The 17,088-nt window shown below is 48.5% G+C and overlaps 2 protein-coding genes across 2 annotated transcripts; both read left to right on the plus strand.

The window, feature by feature from the left end:
• The first annotated feature begins 695 nt into the window (after positions 1–695).
• Positions 696–1,439, plus strand: LOC117215413. The gene has a single exon (XM_033461798.1). The coding sequence runs from the start codon at positions 696–698 to the stop codon at positions 1,437–1,439; it is 744 nt and encodes a 247-aa protein (XP_033317689.1).
• Positions 1,440–11,878: 10,439 nt separating this feature from the next.
• Positions 11,879–14,779, plus strand: LOC117215412. Its single transcript, XM_033461797.1, has 4 exons — positions 11,879–12,869; positions 12,935–13,798; positions 14,162–14,476; positions 14,568–14,779. The coding sequence occupies exons 1-4, from the start codon at positions 11,879–11,881 to the stop codon at positions 14,777–14,779; spliced, it is 2,382 nt and encodes a 793-aa protein (XP_033317688.1).
• The last annotated feature ends 2,309 nt before the right edge of the window (positions 14,780–17,088 follow it).

Below are 17,088 nucleotides of genomic sequence, written 5' to 3' on the forward strand. Positions count from 1 at the left end.
TCAAGGCCAAATCATCGACCAAACGTTTTCAGATCGTGAAGAAGGCATCGTTGGGTATAAATTGCCTAGGCAGAGGACATTCGCCGACACAGTGTACATCGGGTTCGTGTCGTATCTGCGGTCACCGACACCATACTTATCTACACCGCGAACAACCCCAGGTAGACTCACGGTCGTCGAGCGGTCGATCTTCGAGCGGTCGATCGTCGAGCGGTCGATCGGCAAGCGGTTGGTCGCCGAGCAGTCGGTCGTCGGACAGTCGCTCATCGCGCGGTCGGTCGTCGGGCAGTCGCGCACCGAGCGGTCGGTCGTCGGGTAGTCGTTCATCACACAAGCGAGCCTCCACCGAACAATCACCATCTGGATCATCGAAGTCGCGGTCGTCCCGCAAGTCGAGACGAACATCCGACACTTCACGGAAACATACATCTTCGGCTCCAAGAGGTACGAAAGAGCATGCCTCGTATGAGTCACGCTCAGCCCGGATCAAGAACACCACCCCAACCTCCTCGTCCAAGTCCCAACCGGGGCAAAACTGACTGTCCGAGACTACGACAGCAAGGGGGATCGGACTAACAAACACATCTCCCCACACCCCTCTGCATCATGATCTGTTGGCCACAGCACAGATCAAGGTTTTGAACAAACAGGCACAACCAATCCGAGCCCGAGCCTTACTCGACACTGGGACGAGCATGAACTTCATGACCGACAAGCTCGCGAATTCCCTCGGTATAAAACAAAGGAGATGTGCGATCCAGATCGGAGCCCTCGACAATTTGAGCACCACGGCAAAACGATACACCACGGCCACAATCACGTCGACGGACGGCAAGTATAAGAAAACATTGAGATTTCTTGTTATCCCAGCCATGTCGACTTTCATACCAAGCGAGCCCATCGACCCCTCGAGTCTGGGATTACCCAGAAATATTCAATTAGCCGATCCACAATTCCATTGCCCAGCCCCGATCGATGTCTTACTTAGTACCGGATCAACATTTGCGTCGCTGTGCATCGGGCAGGTCAATCTGGCGCAACCAGGCGAACCTGAACTGCGTCTACAAAAAACACGGTTCGGCTGGATAATCGGGGGGAGTCCAACGTCCCAAACCGCGATAAATACGTTCCACGCAACCACAACGGCTCTGCAAGAGGACCTCGCACGGTTTTGGGAGATCGACGAGGGACCGGCCACTACTCATCTTTCGGAATCTGAACGACTATGTGAAGAACATTTCCGAAACCATGTCCGACGAACCAAGGAAGGCAGATACATCTTTGCATTATCATTCAACGAAAAGCTTTCCTCACTAGGGTCATCGAAGGCCGCTGCAATGAGCAGGCTCGCCTCTCTTCATCGTCGATTCCAACGCGACAAACAATATGAAACCGCGTATAGTGCTGTGATCCAAGAATATTTAGACTTGGGTCAATGACGAAGATCAACACGGATCACGCCACCGGCTACGGATATTATTTACCACATCACGGCGTGATCAAGGAATCGAGCGACACCACCAAGCTCCGGGTTGTGTTCGACGGCTCAGCATCAAGTACCACGGGAGTGTCTCTAAACGACGCCCTTCATACGGACCCGAAATTACAAGAAGACCTGAGAAACATCCTATTGAGATTCCGGTCATTTCAATATGTCCTTACCGGCGACATCGAGAAAATGTACCGTCAATTCATCCTACGTCCAGAAGATCGTCCTTATCAAAAGATTCTGTGGCGTGCCGACAACGGAGAGATCGAAACATACCGACTCAACACCGTAACGTTCGGTCTATCCGCAGCCCCGTATCTGGCCATCCGATGTCTCAAACAGTTGGCAGAAGACGAGGGACCTTGATTTCCGAGAGCAGCGCAGATCCTGCGGCGAGACTTCTATGTCGACGATGCGTTGACCGGAGCCGATACGAAGGACGAAGCCTTATCAGTCAGGAATGATCTCACGAAATTACTTAAGCTAGCCGGTCTAAATATCCGCAAATGGGCATCAAACGATCGGGATCTGCTACGAGGGCTACCTGAAGAAGACACCAACCAGAAATTACATCTCGGTGAGTCATCCACTTTAAAAACACTCGGCGTCTTTTGGGATTCAGCCGACGATATCATACTCTATTCGGTCAAGACGATCAGTGACACTTCCCGAGTCACAAAGCGATCAATCAGTTCAGTCATCGCACAAATCTATGATCCACTTGGATTGCTCGCGCCGGTAATCGTTCGAGCAAAAATGATTTTGCAACAAGTCTGGACATTGAAGGTAGATCGGGACGAATCCCTTCCGACAGACGTACACACAGAATGGATCAAATACCACACCCAATTGCCGTTGTTAAATGTGGTAAGGTTCCCTCGGAAGACCATCATTGAATCCGCAACGAAAATTGAGCTACGCGGATTCTGTGACGTTAGCGAAAGGGCATATGGGGCGTGCGTCTACGTGCGGACGACGGACCGAAAGAACAATATTTGGACTCGACTCCTCACGGCGCGGTCGAAGGTAGCGCCGCTCAAATCGCTTTCCATACCACGTCTCGAATTAAGCTCGAATTAACTTATTTTGACGTTCTTGATTTCGTCAATACGACAGGCCCTGGCGACCAAGATATCGCGGATAGTATACTGGACTGACTCCACCATCGTGCTCCATTGGATCAGGTCTTCGTCGCACACCTTGAAAACATTTGTGGCGAATCGAGTCGCTGAGATACAGACCAAGACCAATACCTCCGACTGGCGTCATGTGCCTACCGACGATAATCCAGCGGATCTCATCTCCCGAGGCCAGACGCCCAAGGAATTCCTATGTCCGTCCATTTGGAAAAACGATCCAAGGTGGCTCCTGCAAAGCGAAAACTATTGGCCGGTCTGGAGCCCGACACCGGTAGTCGACCTCCCGGAGCAAAAGAAGACGATCTGTCTGAGGACGAATATTAGCGACAACACACTCCTCCATCGTTACTCGTCTTGGCCAAGACTAATAAGAATCGTCGCCCGGTGTCTTCGATGGAGACATAAGCAACACCTATCTGCCCATCTCACCACAGACGAACTGACTGCAGCGCACAACAGACTAATAAAAATATTACAATCCAGTCGTTTCGCGCCTGAAATTCGGATCCTCCAGAAAAATCGAAGCGAGGATGTTGGAGGGAAACTACAGCCATTAAACCCCTTCCTCGACGAAGATGGGCTACTCCGGGTAAGAGGACGACTAACCAACTCCGCCATACCCTTCAGCCAAAAACACCCGATCATCCTACCGAAATCCCCGGTGACAGAGCTAATTATAGAGCAAGAGCACCGGAACAATCATCACACAGGGACACAAGCTACACTATACGCGGTGAGACTGCGCTATTGGCCGATCGACGGTCGTAGCCAGGTATGGCGCACTCTCAGAAGGTGCGTCCGATGCTGCAGAGCCAACCCTCCACCAGTGGAATACTTGATGGGTGATTTGCCAGAGGCGCGTATTACCGAATCGCGGCCGTTCACGAACGTCGGAATCGACTACTGCGGCCCATTCTACATCAAGGAGAGGAGGGACCGCAACCGACGTAAAATCAAGACGTACGCCGCCATATTCGTTTGTCTGGCGACAAAGGCGGTCCACGTAGAGTTAGTCAGCGACCTAACCACCGACGCCTTCTTGGCCGCGCTACGCCGTTTCATCTCGCGGCGAGGATACTGCGCAACGATCCTCACCGACAACGGCACCAATTTCGTCGGGGCTAACCGGCAGCTGCAAGAACTCCGGACCTTATTGCAGTCCGACGACCACCAGGATAGGGTACAGAATTTTCTCGCCGACCGACAAATACAATGGCGTTTTAATCCTCCGAACTCACCACATTTTGGCGGCTTATGGGAAGTCGCGGTTAAAGCGTTCAAACGCCATCTCATCCGCGTGGTCGGCACGGAGCTTCTGAGCTTTGAGCACCTCAACACCCTTGTGATCGAAATTGAAGCCATTCTCAATTCACGCCCACTGACTCCCATCTCATCCGATCCGCAAGATCCTCCTGTCCTCACTCCCGGACATTTTCTGATCGGTGACACACTAACCAGTTTACGGGAGCGTGATTTCAGGGCAGTTCCATCAGGCCGGCTATCCAGTTGGCAGCGCATTCACCAGATTAAGCAGCACTGCTGGAGCAGATGGTATCGAGAATACCTAAATGAGCTAACCCGCCGCAACAAATGGGACAAGGGCAAACATAACATTCGTGAAGGCACCGTAGTAATCCTCAGGGAGGATAACGTACCCTCTATGCAGTGGCCTTTGGGCCGCGTAAACAAGGTCCATCCAGGAGCCGACGGAATCATCCGGACCGCTACCGCGCAGGCGGCAACAAGCATCCTCGACTGCGGTGTCAAAAGACTGGTCCCCTTACCCATCCACCCAGATCCAGACGAGGCCGAACGTCCACACGGAGCGAAGGAGGTCACCAACGACACACCTGACTCCACAGCCAGAATTTGATCGGTGCCCTCTCAACGGGGGGAGGATGTTACGCCGCCTAAAACATCTGCACGCCAGCCCGGGCGACCGGACAACAACCGACCTGCGTAACGTCACTTCGATCCTCAATAAACTTAAGGACCCACCATAACTTTCATTTCCCTGTATTGTTTCGCCCTGTGCCTTCAACCCGTTTGTCTTGAAGAATTTCTAAAGCTTAAAAATATTCTCGAGACACAGTCGGTTTTTAGAGAGGTCCTTGGGTTTATTAGTCGCACTTAAAACACGGAGAAAGCGGGTATGCACCCATTAGGAAAATCCGAATAGCCCTGTAATAAAACAAGCTAGGTTTTTCTCACGCTCACAGTCATCTATCCACCACGATGGTAGTTTCGATCGTTCGCGGAGAGACGCGATCGCGAGATATCACGTCAACGAGAGTTGTAAGTTCCCGTTACGATTAAATAATCGACGCCACGAACTGATCGATTCCCTTATTTCGATTAGGATAATAAGGGTAGTTCAATGAATTCCACAGAATTAACACAAATAAATTAACGTTTATTTTAACAAATTATCAACTAGGAAGACATAAAGAGAACAACAAAAAGAAATGTAACTGCGTTTTGCTTGTTAAGTAATGCGCGATATAAGAGATGTGTTGACGGTTCGGCTTCTCGAAGAGTTCTGCTCGCCTTTCGATTTTTCCCGTTTTTTATGGAAGGCGACCCCCACTACGTTCGGACCACGCCACATTCTTTTACGCGAGGTAAAATAACGGCCACGAATCGACGTTTCTGTAGGTCGCGCTGCTTAATGAACCATGCGCTTGCCACTACAATGTTTGTTTGCCGGGCAGCCGCGACGATCCGTCTGCGACATTATAGTGCCGCGATCGACAGTTAAGAATATGATCTATGGTAAGCCGCATGGCGTAACAATGGTAGAAGACTCCCTACTCATCCCTTCGAGCAGTAGTGCAGGTCATGACCAATCGACACCGCGGTTCGTAACCCTCACTTTTCCTAAAGAAAGTGGGAACAACGAATCCGCGTTCTTTAGGCACAGGGGCACACCCACACCGAACTTTTCTTCCGTATTAGAAAAAGAGCGACAGACAGTCTAAAAACTAACGCCTAACGCGGCAGTCTACACATAGCGCGAGAGTCGCATACTTCACGCAAATCTTTTGTCGGTTCTCGGTGTTGTCGAACATACATCTTCTCTCCTAAATATATTATAGTGCTAAGTCCATTAATACATTAATTTCCATTATAAGAGCCCTGCTCTAGCGTACATATCTATCGCATCTTCGTGCGACAAGTTGTTAACTATTTATTTCTCTACGTCAGTGTAATCTAAGTGTTGGAAATATATAATTTATAATTCTGTCAACCACAGTGTTATACAAACTCAATCACCCCAATTATCTCAACGGAAATCAGGGGATCGATCAATTCGTGGTGTCGATTGTTATAATCGTAGCTACCGTAATAAATCGTAATAGATTTACGACCCCCGTTGACGTCTCTCCGCGCGATTACGTCTCCCCGCAATTGGTCGAAATTTACATGAGGAACGTATTATAAAATTGAATCCCTAATTATGGCATGTAGATAGTATTTTGAGTGTGGACGGAGGACAAAATTATGCACATTCCTTTTTCAATTCCAAGGAAAAACATCACCGATGAGTCAGTTGTCAAAACACGATGGAAATTGCTCATTGTTAATTGAGCAAGTTTGATATAATTACACAAGCTAAAGATTTAACTTGAAATTTGTTTGAAGAAATTTATTTTTGCTTATACCTGATGTCAAGCGCAGTATTAAGTATCATGCTTTTATAACTATTGTTTTAAATAATTTTGTGTTGAAATATTGTCGTTTGGGTGTCTGTTTTGTACTGGAGGAGTACCCGAAAAAATTATATTCATCGTGTACAGCTAAACAACTACAGACAGTTGATTCTATTCCTGGAACGCATTGGATTCGTGTTTACATGGTACGTTGATTGGAATGACTTAGAGGTGGGATACTGGGAGTGTGAGTAATTATGTTTCAGCCAGGATTGGATAGAGAACGCGTTTAATCGACGTTTAAAGATCCGCTTAAAATACACATGCTCTGGTAGTTTCTAATTGGATCGTTATACATGTCGTATACTTTCTGCTAAATCCGTTTTTGGGAGACATTAAGATGAAAAAGGTCATATTTTTATCGCGTAATGTAATGTAAATTTCGATGATTTGGCTGCATTGGTTGATTTTATGTATCAGGGTGAAGTAAATGTGGTTCGGGAACAATTGGCTAGTTTTTTAACAACTGCTGAACTGCTTGCTGTTCAGGGCCTTGCCGATGGTATAGGAAAAGATAATGATAGTTTAGTAGAGGTATGTTTTTCAAAATCGTTAAATATGATTAGATATTTTCTGCTTAAATTAAAATAATACACTTGTATCACGTCAAACTGTGTTTCGGGATGACATTTTTATATCAACGTTATTGTTTTTGTATTCGCAATGACGCAATTTTATTTGATACTAGTGCTTCAAGAAAATAATTAAAATTCAATAGATCTTGTTCATATATTTGATTTGAATGTAATTTAATATATTATTTTTACAAGATTTATGTTCCATATACATATACATTTATTTAGTTACTATTCTCTGCTTATTTCATACGAATTTCATAGTCTACAGCCTACTTTAACTATTATGTGTGTAACTTAAAATCATTGGAATAATTATTTTTGCATCAACATTGATGTACGTGCCAAATAATACGTGCAGTACACCTTCATACGCTATTGATTATTTCCTGTAAATCAAGAATTTTAATATAATGTACAAAATATATAAAATTTAGCACTAAAATTGTCGCACATATATTTAAAAATTAATTGGAGTGAAGTATTTTTTAAAAATTCTTAGAATGTAAGGCCAACGTAAGATTTTACACGGAACTAGTTTCCATTTTCGCGCGTAAGACTACGTCATAAAGACAGGGGAGGGGGTATAGAAAGCGGACTTCAGACGCGCAGCGTAGACTTCCCTTAGTCATCTTACGACTGTGCTGTGAGGAGGGTGTTTTGCTCGCTGGTTTCAAATCCTTTGTGTGCAGTTGTGTGAATCTCTTCTGTTTTGTTCTACAACAAACACGAGCCGGATACAGGTTGGTATACATTTTACTTACTCAATAATTGGGTGAAATAGTTGAGAAAGCATGGCGAGGACAAAGAAGGGACTTTCAAAAACAAACGCCAACAAGCCAGAAACAGAACGGTTACTAACATGGATTGACGAAGTTCGCCGCAAAAGATCAAAGTGTCGCCGAATGCGCAGACGCGATTTACGGATTGAAGCAATGCTGACGTGCGCTCTTTCCAAAGCTAAAAATGATTTACGCATCCGGCGATTATCAGCAGCTTCAAAATGGCAGAAATTTAAAAAACAATGCTTGAAGAAGAAGGTAAATTATACAAATTATGAACTCTACAATGGTGAGGACACGGAAAATCCGGGATCGTCTCAACAGAATCCCCGGGAGGAGCCATCGTGTCCTGAAGTGGGCAGTTTAGACGATGTCGTGTCTAAGTTGGCAGAAATAAAAGTAACGTTACGACGCTGAAGTAGCGGGAAAAATGCAAGCGATCAGGTTTGGAAGACCTAACTGTGACAAGAGGATTCCTCGCATCGTTTTATCTACCAAATGCGTAGAGATTTCAACAACTAAATGGAATCTCGAGCGATTACGGAGCACCGTGTATTACGTCGGTGCTGCAAGAATAGAAATCGCATTACTATCTTGATGTATATATGGATATTTTTTGTTTGCAGTCTCACCGTACGAGATGGCATTGGGACAAGCGGAGGGAGTTGGTGTTTGCAGCGATGCTGAAGCGTACTGCACGCTCGAGGACCCCATGTTCTCCAGTCTCTGCGCCTTTCATTGGTTTGGTTTATATATTATATTGTATGTATTAATTTGATAATATACGTAATAATGAGCGTTCGAAGTATGTTCGAAGAGTGTTTGATCCGATATTTTTCATTTTCAGAAATATATACTTTGTATGTCTTATGGCTTGAAGAAAATTTGTATAGTACATTTTAGCTTGTAGATTTAGTAGTATCGTTTCTAATATTCGCTCCATTATTCTGTACGTCAAGATTTTGTATATTTGCTCAATGTTGATTAACAGTTTTGTAGACTTTAAGAAATGAAATGAAATTAATAAAATTTGGAAAACGTGTACAGTTTTTCTGCAATCTTCTAGTTCATATTAATTTCAAAAATGCTTTTCTGCCGCGCATACTACACATAACGAAATTATGTTGCAGGCAAGAGACCCGTACATGTACCCAGGCTGTTGGCCTTCACCGGCAACATTATTTGGCCTGTCTCTGCATGAGATAAGGAGCGACGAGAGAGGACTGATACGGCATGAAGATGGGGGGAAATGTCTTTCTTTCTAGAAAATCGTGCATGAAGTTATCTGGCTGATGAATGGGTTGCACCATGATCAAGTTGTACATAAACGTCTCATCACTCCGCGCTTCCGTATCTTGAACATCCAAGCATCAACTAATTCGAAAATCATCTGACACGCGATACTCATAGGCTTATTGTGACGAACTACAGCAAATTGTAGCAAATCTTATTTGGTGGGCTCTAATACCTTTTGTACGTTATCTGTGCTAATGTGTCTTCTCATGTCCCGAAAAGTGTTTTCATAGCTTGTACCACCAGGTTGTATGCGAGTTGTCGAAGCACACAAGACAAGCCTCCACTGAATATCAATAAGGAGAGACTTCGCTAGGGGTAATGGCCCCCCCCTAACGCCAATTCAATATTCAGGAAATATTAGGACTGGCTAGAACTAGAGAACGCGTGAAGGGGGTGCAACTGAAGTTAATTCATAAGAGAATCCTGGAGCATCCCTGTCATACGCGTCGGGTGGTCATCGTGGAGTTTTAGTCGGTAAGAGTCCGACACTACTCTGCTGTTACGCAAGCACTGCAACAGCGGAGTGTCCATGAGGATTTCTCCACGTAAAAAAAAAAAAAAAAAAATTTGTATGTGAGTTACTCTGGCTTATCAATATGCCCTGTTCAATGTTGGCCATGCTGAATACTGTCACAGGCGTCTATCTTCCTTAATAAGAGCTGTACGGGATCGAATAATGAGACTACCAATATGTGTACTCGTTAGTGTATTTAAAACAGATCTTGTCGCAAAACGATATCTATACAGACGTTTAGTCACAGTTTATACTGAATCGTTTGCGATCACCTTCGTTAAGTCATAATCGTCAGAAGGAAGTCAAAAGATACAAATTCGTCTTGTTTTACGGTTACATGTAGCGGCGCCATTGTTTTGCCCGGAGTTTATAATTCCTTACAATACCTCTTGATATTCCGAAGCAAAACAACAACATGGTTTGCAGCAAATTCTAACTCTTTTGACGCTACAGAGCTTTTTAAGGCATGGATAAATTGAACGCATCTTTGTTGAGTCTAGATGATCCAGAATGGCGAACTACCGCAAGTAGAGCAACTAATCGAAATATTAGACATGCGACTCCTTCTTATCCACTATCGATCGAAGCGAGCGACTTACACCCGTGCAGAAATTCCACTACCTACGATCCTCTTTGACCGGAAAGGCCGCGCGAAGCATACAATCGTTAGATGTCACCGAGTTAAATTATTCGATCGCTATTGACGTTCAGAAGGAAAAATTCGACTGCCACCGTCAAGTCTGCATGCGCTACTGGGACTTGATTTTTGATTATCCGAAAATAACCAAAGAGACACCCGAAGCGATAGATGATTTTCTTGAGACGGTCAAGGTAAACCTCCAAGCGTTAGAAAAACTCGGTGAACCAGTTACCTCAAATGTCGCTCTTATAAAATTATTCACGTCGAAGCTACCCTCAGCCATCATTCGCAAATGGCAGCGCACATTGCCGGACAAGAAAATGCCGTCATATAGGCATCTGGTAGACTTTCTGAAAACACGGACGAACGGCGACAGGACAAGCTCTGCATCAACCGTGATAAAAAGGGAGTCCGATCAACACAAACGTCAGCGACCGTACGCACCGCGAAGTTACGCATTCACAAGTACACATAATACGTTGGTGTGTCCGAATTGTCAAGGACAACACGAATTATGGAATTGTGATGTCTTCAAAGCGAAGTCGCCTAAAAAACGCCTTGAAATCGCCAAGAGGGCGTCTCTATGTACCAATTGTTTAGGTAAGGGACACGCTATTACTCATTGCTCCGCCGGTTCATGTCGCACCTGCAAGCAGCGACACCATACATACCTACATCAAGACCATGGTCATAGCAAATCACGACCACGTGTAAGCCGGTCATCGAGCGATCGATCATCCAACGGTCGATCACCGACCCCGCGATAGTCACATCGTTCGAGACGCGCATCCACGTCTCCCCGATCGTCTCCCCGATCGTCTCCCCGATCGTCTCCGCGAACATCTCCGAAACCTGAATCTCGGTTATCGCGAACGACGGCATCGGGATCAAATATATCGTCCAGTCCTAGACGACAAGGAAAACAATGACGTCATCAAACGACCTTGTGAGGGACCGAACCACAGAAAACGGACTCATTGATCTCGCTTCCTTGTGAACCACTGCAGCACGATTTGTTAGTCACAGCGCAGGTCAACCTATTGAACAATAAAGTTCAACCATTCCGTTGTAGAGCTCTGCTAGACACCGGCTCTAGCATGAACTTTATCACCGAAAAACTCGCTGATTCGCTAATACTTAACCAACGGAAATGTTAGGTCCCAATCGGAACACTCAACACGTTATCGACAACCTCGAAACGTTACATCACGGCCACGATCACCTCCATCGACGGCACATACGAACGCACCTTGACGTTCCTAATCATACCGACAATATCGCCTTGGGTCCCAGATCAACCCGTAGATCGCTCAATAATACATATACCGAGGAATCTCCAACTAGCCGATCCAAGATTCCATAGGCTTGCGCCGATCGAAATATTGTTGAGCGCCGGACCAACGCTAGCATCACTCTGTGTCGGCCAACTTGACATCAGTCAAGCAAACGGGCCCGACTTGCGTCTGCAAAAAACGCGATTCGGATGGGTCATCGGGGAGAGCCCAACCTCGCAATCATCAGCACTCGCATTTCACGCCTCCACGGCGGCTTTACAGGCGGACCTCGCCCGTTTTTGGGAAATCGACGAATGAACGCCCACTGCACACATTTCGGAAGCGGAACGACAGTGCGAAGAACACTTTCGAAATCACGTTCAACGCACCAACGAAGGGCGATACATGGTCGCTCTCCCATTCAACGAAACAACTCCTTCGCTTGGATTCTCTAAGACAATGGCGATGAAGCGACTCATTTCCCTCTGTCGTCGATTCCAACGAGACAAACGATTCGAAGCCGACTATCGCGCCGTGATACAAGAATATGTGGAATTAGGACACATGACGAAGATTACCACGGACAACTGCACGGACGACGGATATTTTCTGCCACATCACGGCGTGATCAAAGAGTCCAGCCAAACTACAAAACTCCGAGTTGTGTTTGACGGATCTGCACCAACCACCACCGGAGTTTCATTAAACGACGTACTTCATACGGGACCGAAACTACAAGATGACTTATTCTTCATCCTTCTAAGATTTCGTTCTCATCAATACGTCATTACAGGCGATGTCGAAAAGATGTATCGACAATTTCTTGTGCGTCCAGAGGATCGAAAATTTCAACAAATTTTGTGGCGCAATTCTGATGGAGAAGTTGACACCTATCAACTTAATACAGTGACATTCGGGCTGTCAGCGGCCCCTGATCTAGCCATTCGGTGCCTCAAACAACTGGCGGACGACGGGGGACATCGGTACCCACGAGCGGCGACGGTCTTACAGCGAGACTTCTACGTCGACGATGTTCTCACTGGAGTTGATAGAAAGGTCGAGGCACGATCATTGAGAACGGAGCTCACGGAACTGCTTAAACTAGCCGGCTTAAACATTCGAAAATGGGCATCGAACGACCGGGAACTGCTACGAGGACTTTCCGAGCAGGACATAAACGACAAGCTGCTACTAGGCGAATCGCAAACCTTCAAAACTCTGGGTGTGGTTTGGAATTCCTTTGACGATTCGATCCTATATTCCGTAAAAATTAATTCCACCGCCTCTCGAATCACGAAGAGAACAATCAGCTCCGAAATCGCCAAGATCTACGACTCCCTCGGATTATTGGCACCAGTGATCGTCCGAGCTAAGATGCTGCTCCAACGACTCTGGACTTTAAAAATTGATTGGGACGAATCTCTACCAGCTGACGTGCACACGGAATGGAGCAAATATTATGCACAGCTGCCATTATTGAATAACGTGAAGTTTCCACGTAAAACGATAATCAAGGCTGCAGCGGAAATGAATTACACGGGTTCTGTGACGCTAGCGAAAGGGCTTATGGGGCATGCGTTTACCTTCGCATCATCACTCCGGATGGTCATGTCTGGACACGACTCCTCACTGCAAAATCAAAGGTGGCTCCACTGAAATCACAAACCATTCCAAGGCTGGAACTGAGTGGAGCACTTCTTCTCGCATCATTGGCCACCACAGTCCTTCAAGCTTTACCTAGCAACATTTCTCGGACTGTTTACTGGACGGATTCTACAATCGTACTTCATTGGATCAATACATCACCCCATACGCTGAAAACCTTTGTCGCTAATCGTGTGACAGAAATTCAGCAGAAGACTCACACCTCAGATTGGCGTCACATTCCCACTGCCGATAACCCTGCAGATCTCATATCTCGAGGCCAATCACCCGAAGATTTCCTGCGACCAACCATTTGGCAACATGGTCCGGAATGGCTCCAACAACCAGAAAGATACTGGCCGACGTGGAACCCAGTACCATTAACTGAAATATCAGAGCAGAAGAAAGCAACATGTCTGGCCGTGACTCCCGCTGACCACAGTCTACTGGAGAGATTTTCTTCTTGGCCCAAGCTGATTAGAACTACCACTCGTTGCCTCCGATGGAGACAAAAACAGGATCGAGGGAGACCTCCAACCACACATGATTTAACCAATGCGCATAACAAATTGATCAAACTGTTACAACTCTGTTATTTTTCAGATGAAATCCGCACTCTCCGAACAGATCGAAATTCTGCAGTGAAGGGGAAGCTGCAACGACTCAATCCATTTCTCGACAAAGACGGGATGTTGCGAGTCGGAGGCCGACTCAGTCACTCATCAATGCCGTTCAGTCAGAAACACCCACTCATTCTACCCAAATCCTAAGTCACAGCGCTCATAATCGAGCATGAACACCTCATCAATGTCCACTCCGGAACTCAAGCTACCTTATACGCCTTAAGAAGATCTTATTGGCCTATCGACGGCCGTAGTCAAGTTTGGAGCACGCTGAAGAAGTGCGTCCGTTGCTGCCGAGCTACTCCACCTCCAGTGGATTACGTAATGGGCGACCTCCCAGCTGCACGGATAACGGAATCTCGACCGTTTACCAACGTCGGAATAGATTATTGCGGACCGTTTTACATCAAAGAACGAAAGGATCGCAACCGACGCAAAACTAAGGTATATGTAGCAATCTTTATATGTCTTGCAGTCAAAGCAGTCCACATCGAGCTGGTCAGCGACCTCACTAGCGAGGCCTTCATTGCTGCTCTGCGAAGATTCATCGCTCGCCGAGGATTCTGTGTGACAATTTACTCCGACAACGGTACCAACTTCGTTGGCGCCAACAATGAATTACGAGAGCTCCGAAATCTCCTGCAATCCGACGATCATAAGGTAAAGGTTCAGTCCTTTTTAGCCGACCGACGGATCGAATGGCTCTTCATTCCTCCCAACTCACCTCACTTCGGAGGGCTATGGGAAGCTGCAGTGAAGACCTTCAAACGACATTTCAGGCGTGTCGCAGGTAACGAGCTCTTTACATTCGAAAATTTAAATACACTTATCATTGAAATCGAGTCTATGACTCCAGTATCATCTGATCCATTACAACACAGGCTGGGGATACATGGGAGGCAGACGTAGAGAGGACGGAGCTGCGAGCGTAATCGAAATCTCCGGCAAACTGGAGAGCCTGGGCAAGGGAGGTAACCAGAATGGAGGACTAGTGCCTGTGAGCGCAAAACGGGTGTGGATGCGGGTAGTCCGGCTTGGACAAGGAGGAGTTAAAGCAAAACATACCAAGTGTGAGGTTAGGACGGTGGAGTAGCCATATTAGGACGCGTGACAACAGCGCCGCTACACGGGCTACCTGAGGAACTACCCAGACGCAGCCATATTGGCGCGTGCGCCGAAGCGCGTTGCGCGGGCCACTTGAAAGTGACAGCAACTGGCAGAGTGGCAAGTGCTGACCGAGCGACATTTCCTGCCCAACGGGGAAACGGACGCAACCATGGCGAAAGAGAAGGAGGTAGAGGAAAACGCTAGGGGACGGAGGGAAACGGAACTGGCTGCGGAGCCGCCGCACGTTAGCACCTGGAGCGTGACGAAGGCGATGCCGCCAAAGGAGGGACCCTCCCGCTTCACGCTGTACAAGGAAGGAATATGAGGAAACAACAGAGGAGGAGGAAACCCCCGCCAGAGAAGCACCCCGAGCGAAGAGAAAGAAGGCCAACGAATCCCCCGAACTCCCCGCGGACCCGGCTGAAGAAATGAGAACAGCCACAACGGCGGACATAGGTGCCAAACTGATTCGCCGGGCCGCCGAGGTGGCCAAGGCTGCCCAGGCACCCCGCAGCCACAAGGGCACGCAGGGGAAAACCCTGAAGGAGGCGGCGAGAACCATCACCGCGGCCGTGACAGAGATAGTGAGGAGAACGGACCCTGTCACCGACGTACTCGCTATAGCGCAAGGACGCATAGCAACACTGGAGGCGGCGGTAGAGGCACTCCGAAAAGAGCCGGCCTCGCGCCCCACCGCGGATGAGAGCAGCTACAGGGCGCGTCTCGCTGCAGTCGAGCACCATGTAGAGGAGATGAGGTCCTTGCTGCACCGACTGGAGGAACAACTGCAGGGAACAGAAAAAGGAGAAGGAAAGGAGGTCGCCCCTGCCGCGAACACGAGAGGGATGGAGCCTGGAGCCCCAAGCGCCCCAGCGCTCAAGGGAGGCCGAACGGCTGTCACCGAATGGCAGACCGTCGGAAGGAAAAGAAGAGGAATGAAGAAGGAGGCAGGGAAGAAGCAGCCGGCGAAGCTGATCCCCGAGACAGGGGCGGAGGGCCAGAGGAAAACTCCGGAGAGAGGATTGGAGAACGCACGAAGAGGGGGAGGCAGGGGGCCCCTCCCGCGCGCACCGCGAACGTCAGCGGTAACAATCACCCTGACGGACAAATCGAGCCAATCCTACGCGGAAGTGGTGGCTGCGGCCAAGGACAGTGTCTCCCTGACCGATCTCGGCATCAACACGATGAGGATGCGGAAGACCATCACCGGAGGTGTCATCTTAGAGGTCCCTGAGGACCAGGGAAGGGAGAAGGCCGCAGCGCTCGCAGCACAGCTGACGCGGGCTCTGGACCCGAACGAGGTCCGCGTGGCGACCCCCTTCCGAGCCGCGGAGGCAAGGGTGTCCCTGATAGACATAGCGGCCACCAAGGCGGAAATCCAGAACACCCTGGCGAGGGAGAGCGCCTGCAAGCCGGAGGACATACGGCTGAGAGAAATCCGCCCCGCCCGGAACGGTCTTGGCACCGTATGGATACGAGGCCCTGCCAGTGCAGTGAGGAAACTGGCCCAGGCTGGAAAGGTCGCCATAGGCTGGTCGACGGCGAAGGTCGAAGCCATCGAACGGAGACCGTTACAGTGCTAGAGGTGCCTTGGGATAGGACACACGGGGAAGACCTGCACCGCCAAGGAGGACAAGGGGCACCTGTGCTTCAGATGCGGCGAACCAGAGCACCAGGCGACAGCATGCACTACTGCGAGCCCGAAATGCCTGCTCTGCGAGGCGCTTTGAGCACCGTCGGTGCACAGGATGGGGGGACCGGCCTGCGCCCCCTCGAAGAAAGGCTGCAAGAGGCAGCGCGAAAGGCTCCCCGTCGCAAAGCGACCCTAAGAGCGCGAACAAGGAGGTAGGCACGGAGGAAGCCACAAACAAGGAAAGAACACCAAAGAATTGAGAATGCGCATCCTCCAGACTAACCTGGGAAGGTCAAGGCGAGCACAATACCTGCTCCACCAAACCATCCGGGAGAGCACGGTCGCCCTAGCGGTGGTGGCGGAACCATACAGAGTTCTGGATGCCCCGGAGTGGGTCGGAGACACGGACGGAATGGTTGCCGTCACCTGGACATCAACGCCCGGGGCGTACGCCCACGGAGCCCTGCTGGAACGCGGCAACGGGTATGCCGCGGTCGAGTGGGCAGGGATGATGGTGGTGGGGGTGTACGTGTCACCTAACAGCGGACGGGCAGCGTTCGAAGAATTCCTAGACGGAGTTGGCGACTGCGTCAGGCGACGACTCCCCCGACAAGTGCTCGTCCTGGGAGACTTCAACGCACACTCCACGGAATGGGGGAACG

Source organism: Bombus bifarius, unplaced genomic scaffold (assembly GCF_011952205.1).
Source record: "Bombus bifarius isolate JDL3187 unplaced genomic scaffold, Bbif_JDL3187 scf7180000009577_frag, whole genome shotgun sequence".
Classification (NCBI taxonomy): domain Eukaryota; kingdom Metazoa; phylum Arthropoda; class Insecta; order Hymenoptera; family Apidae; genus Bombus; species Bombus bifarius.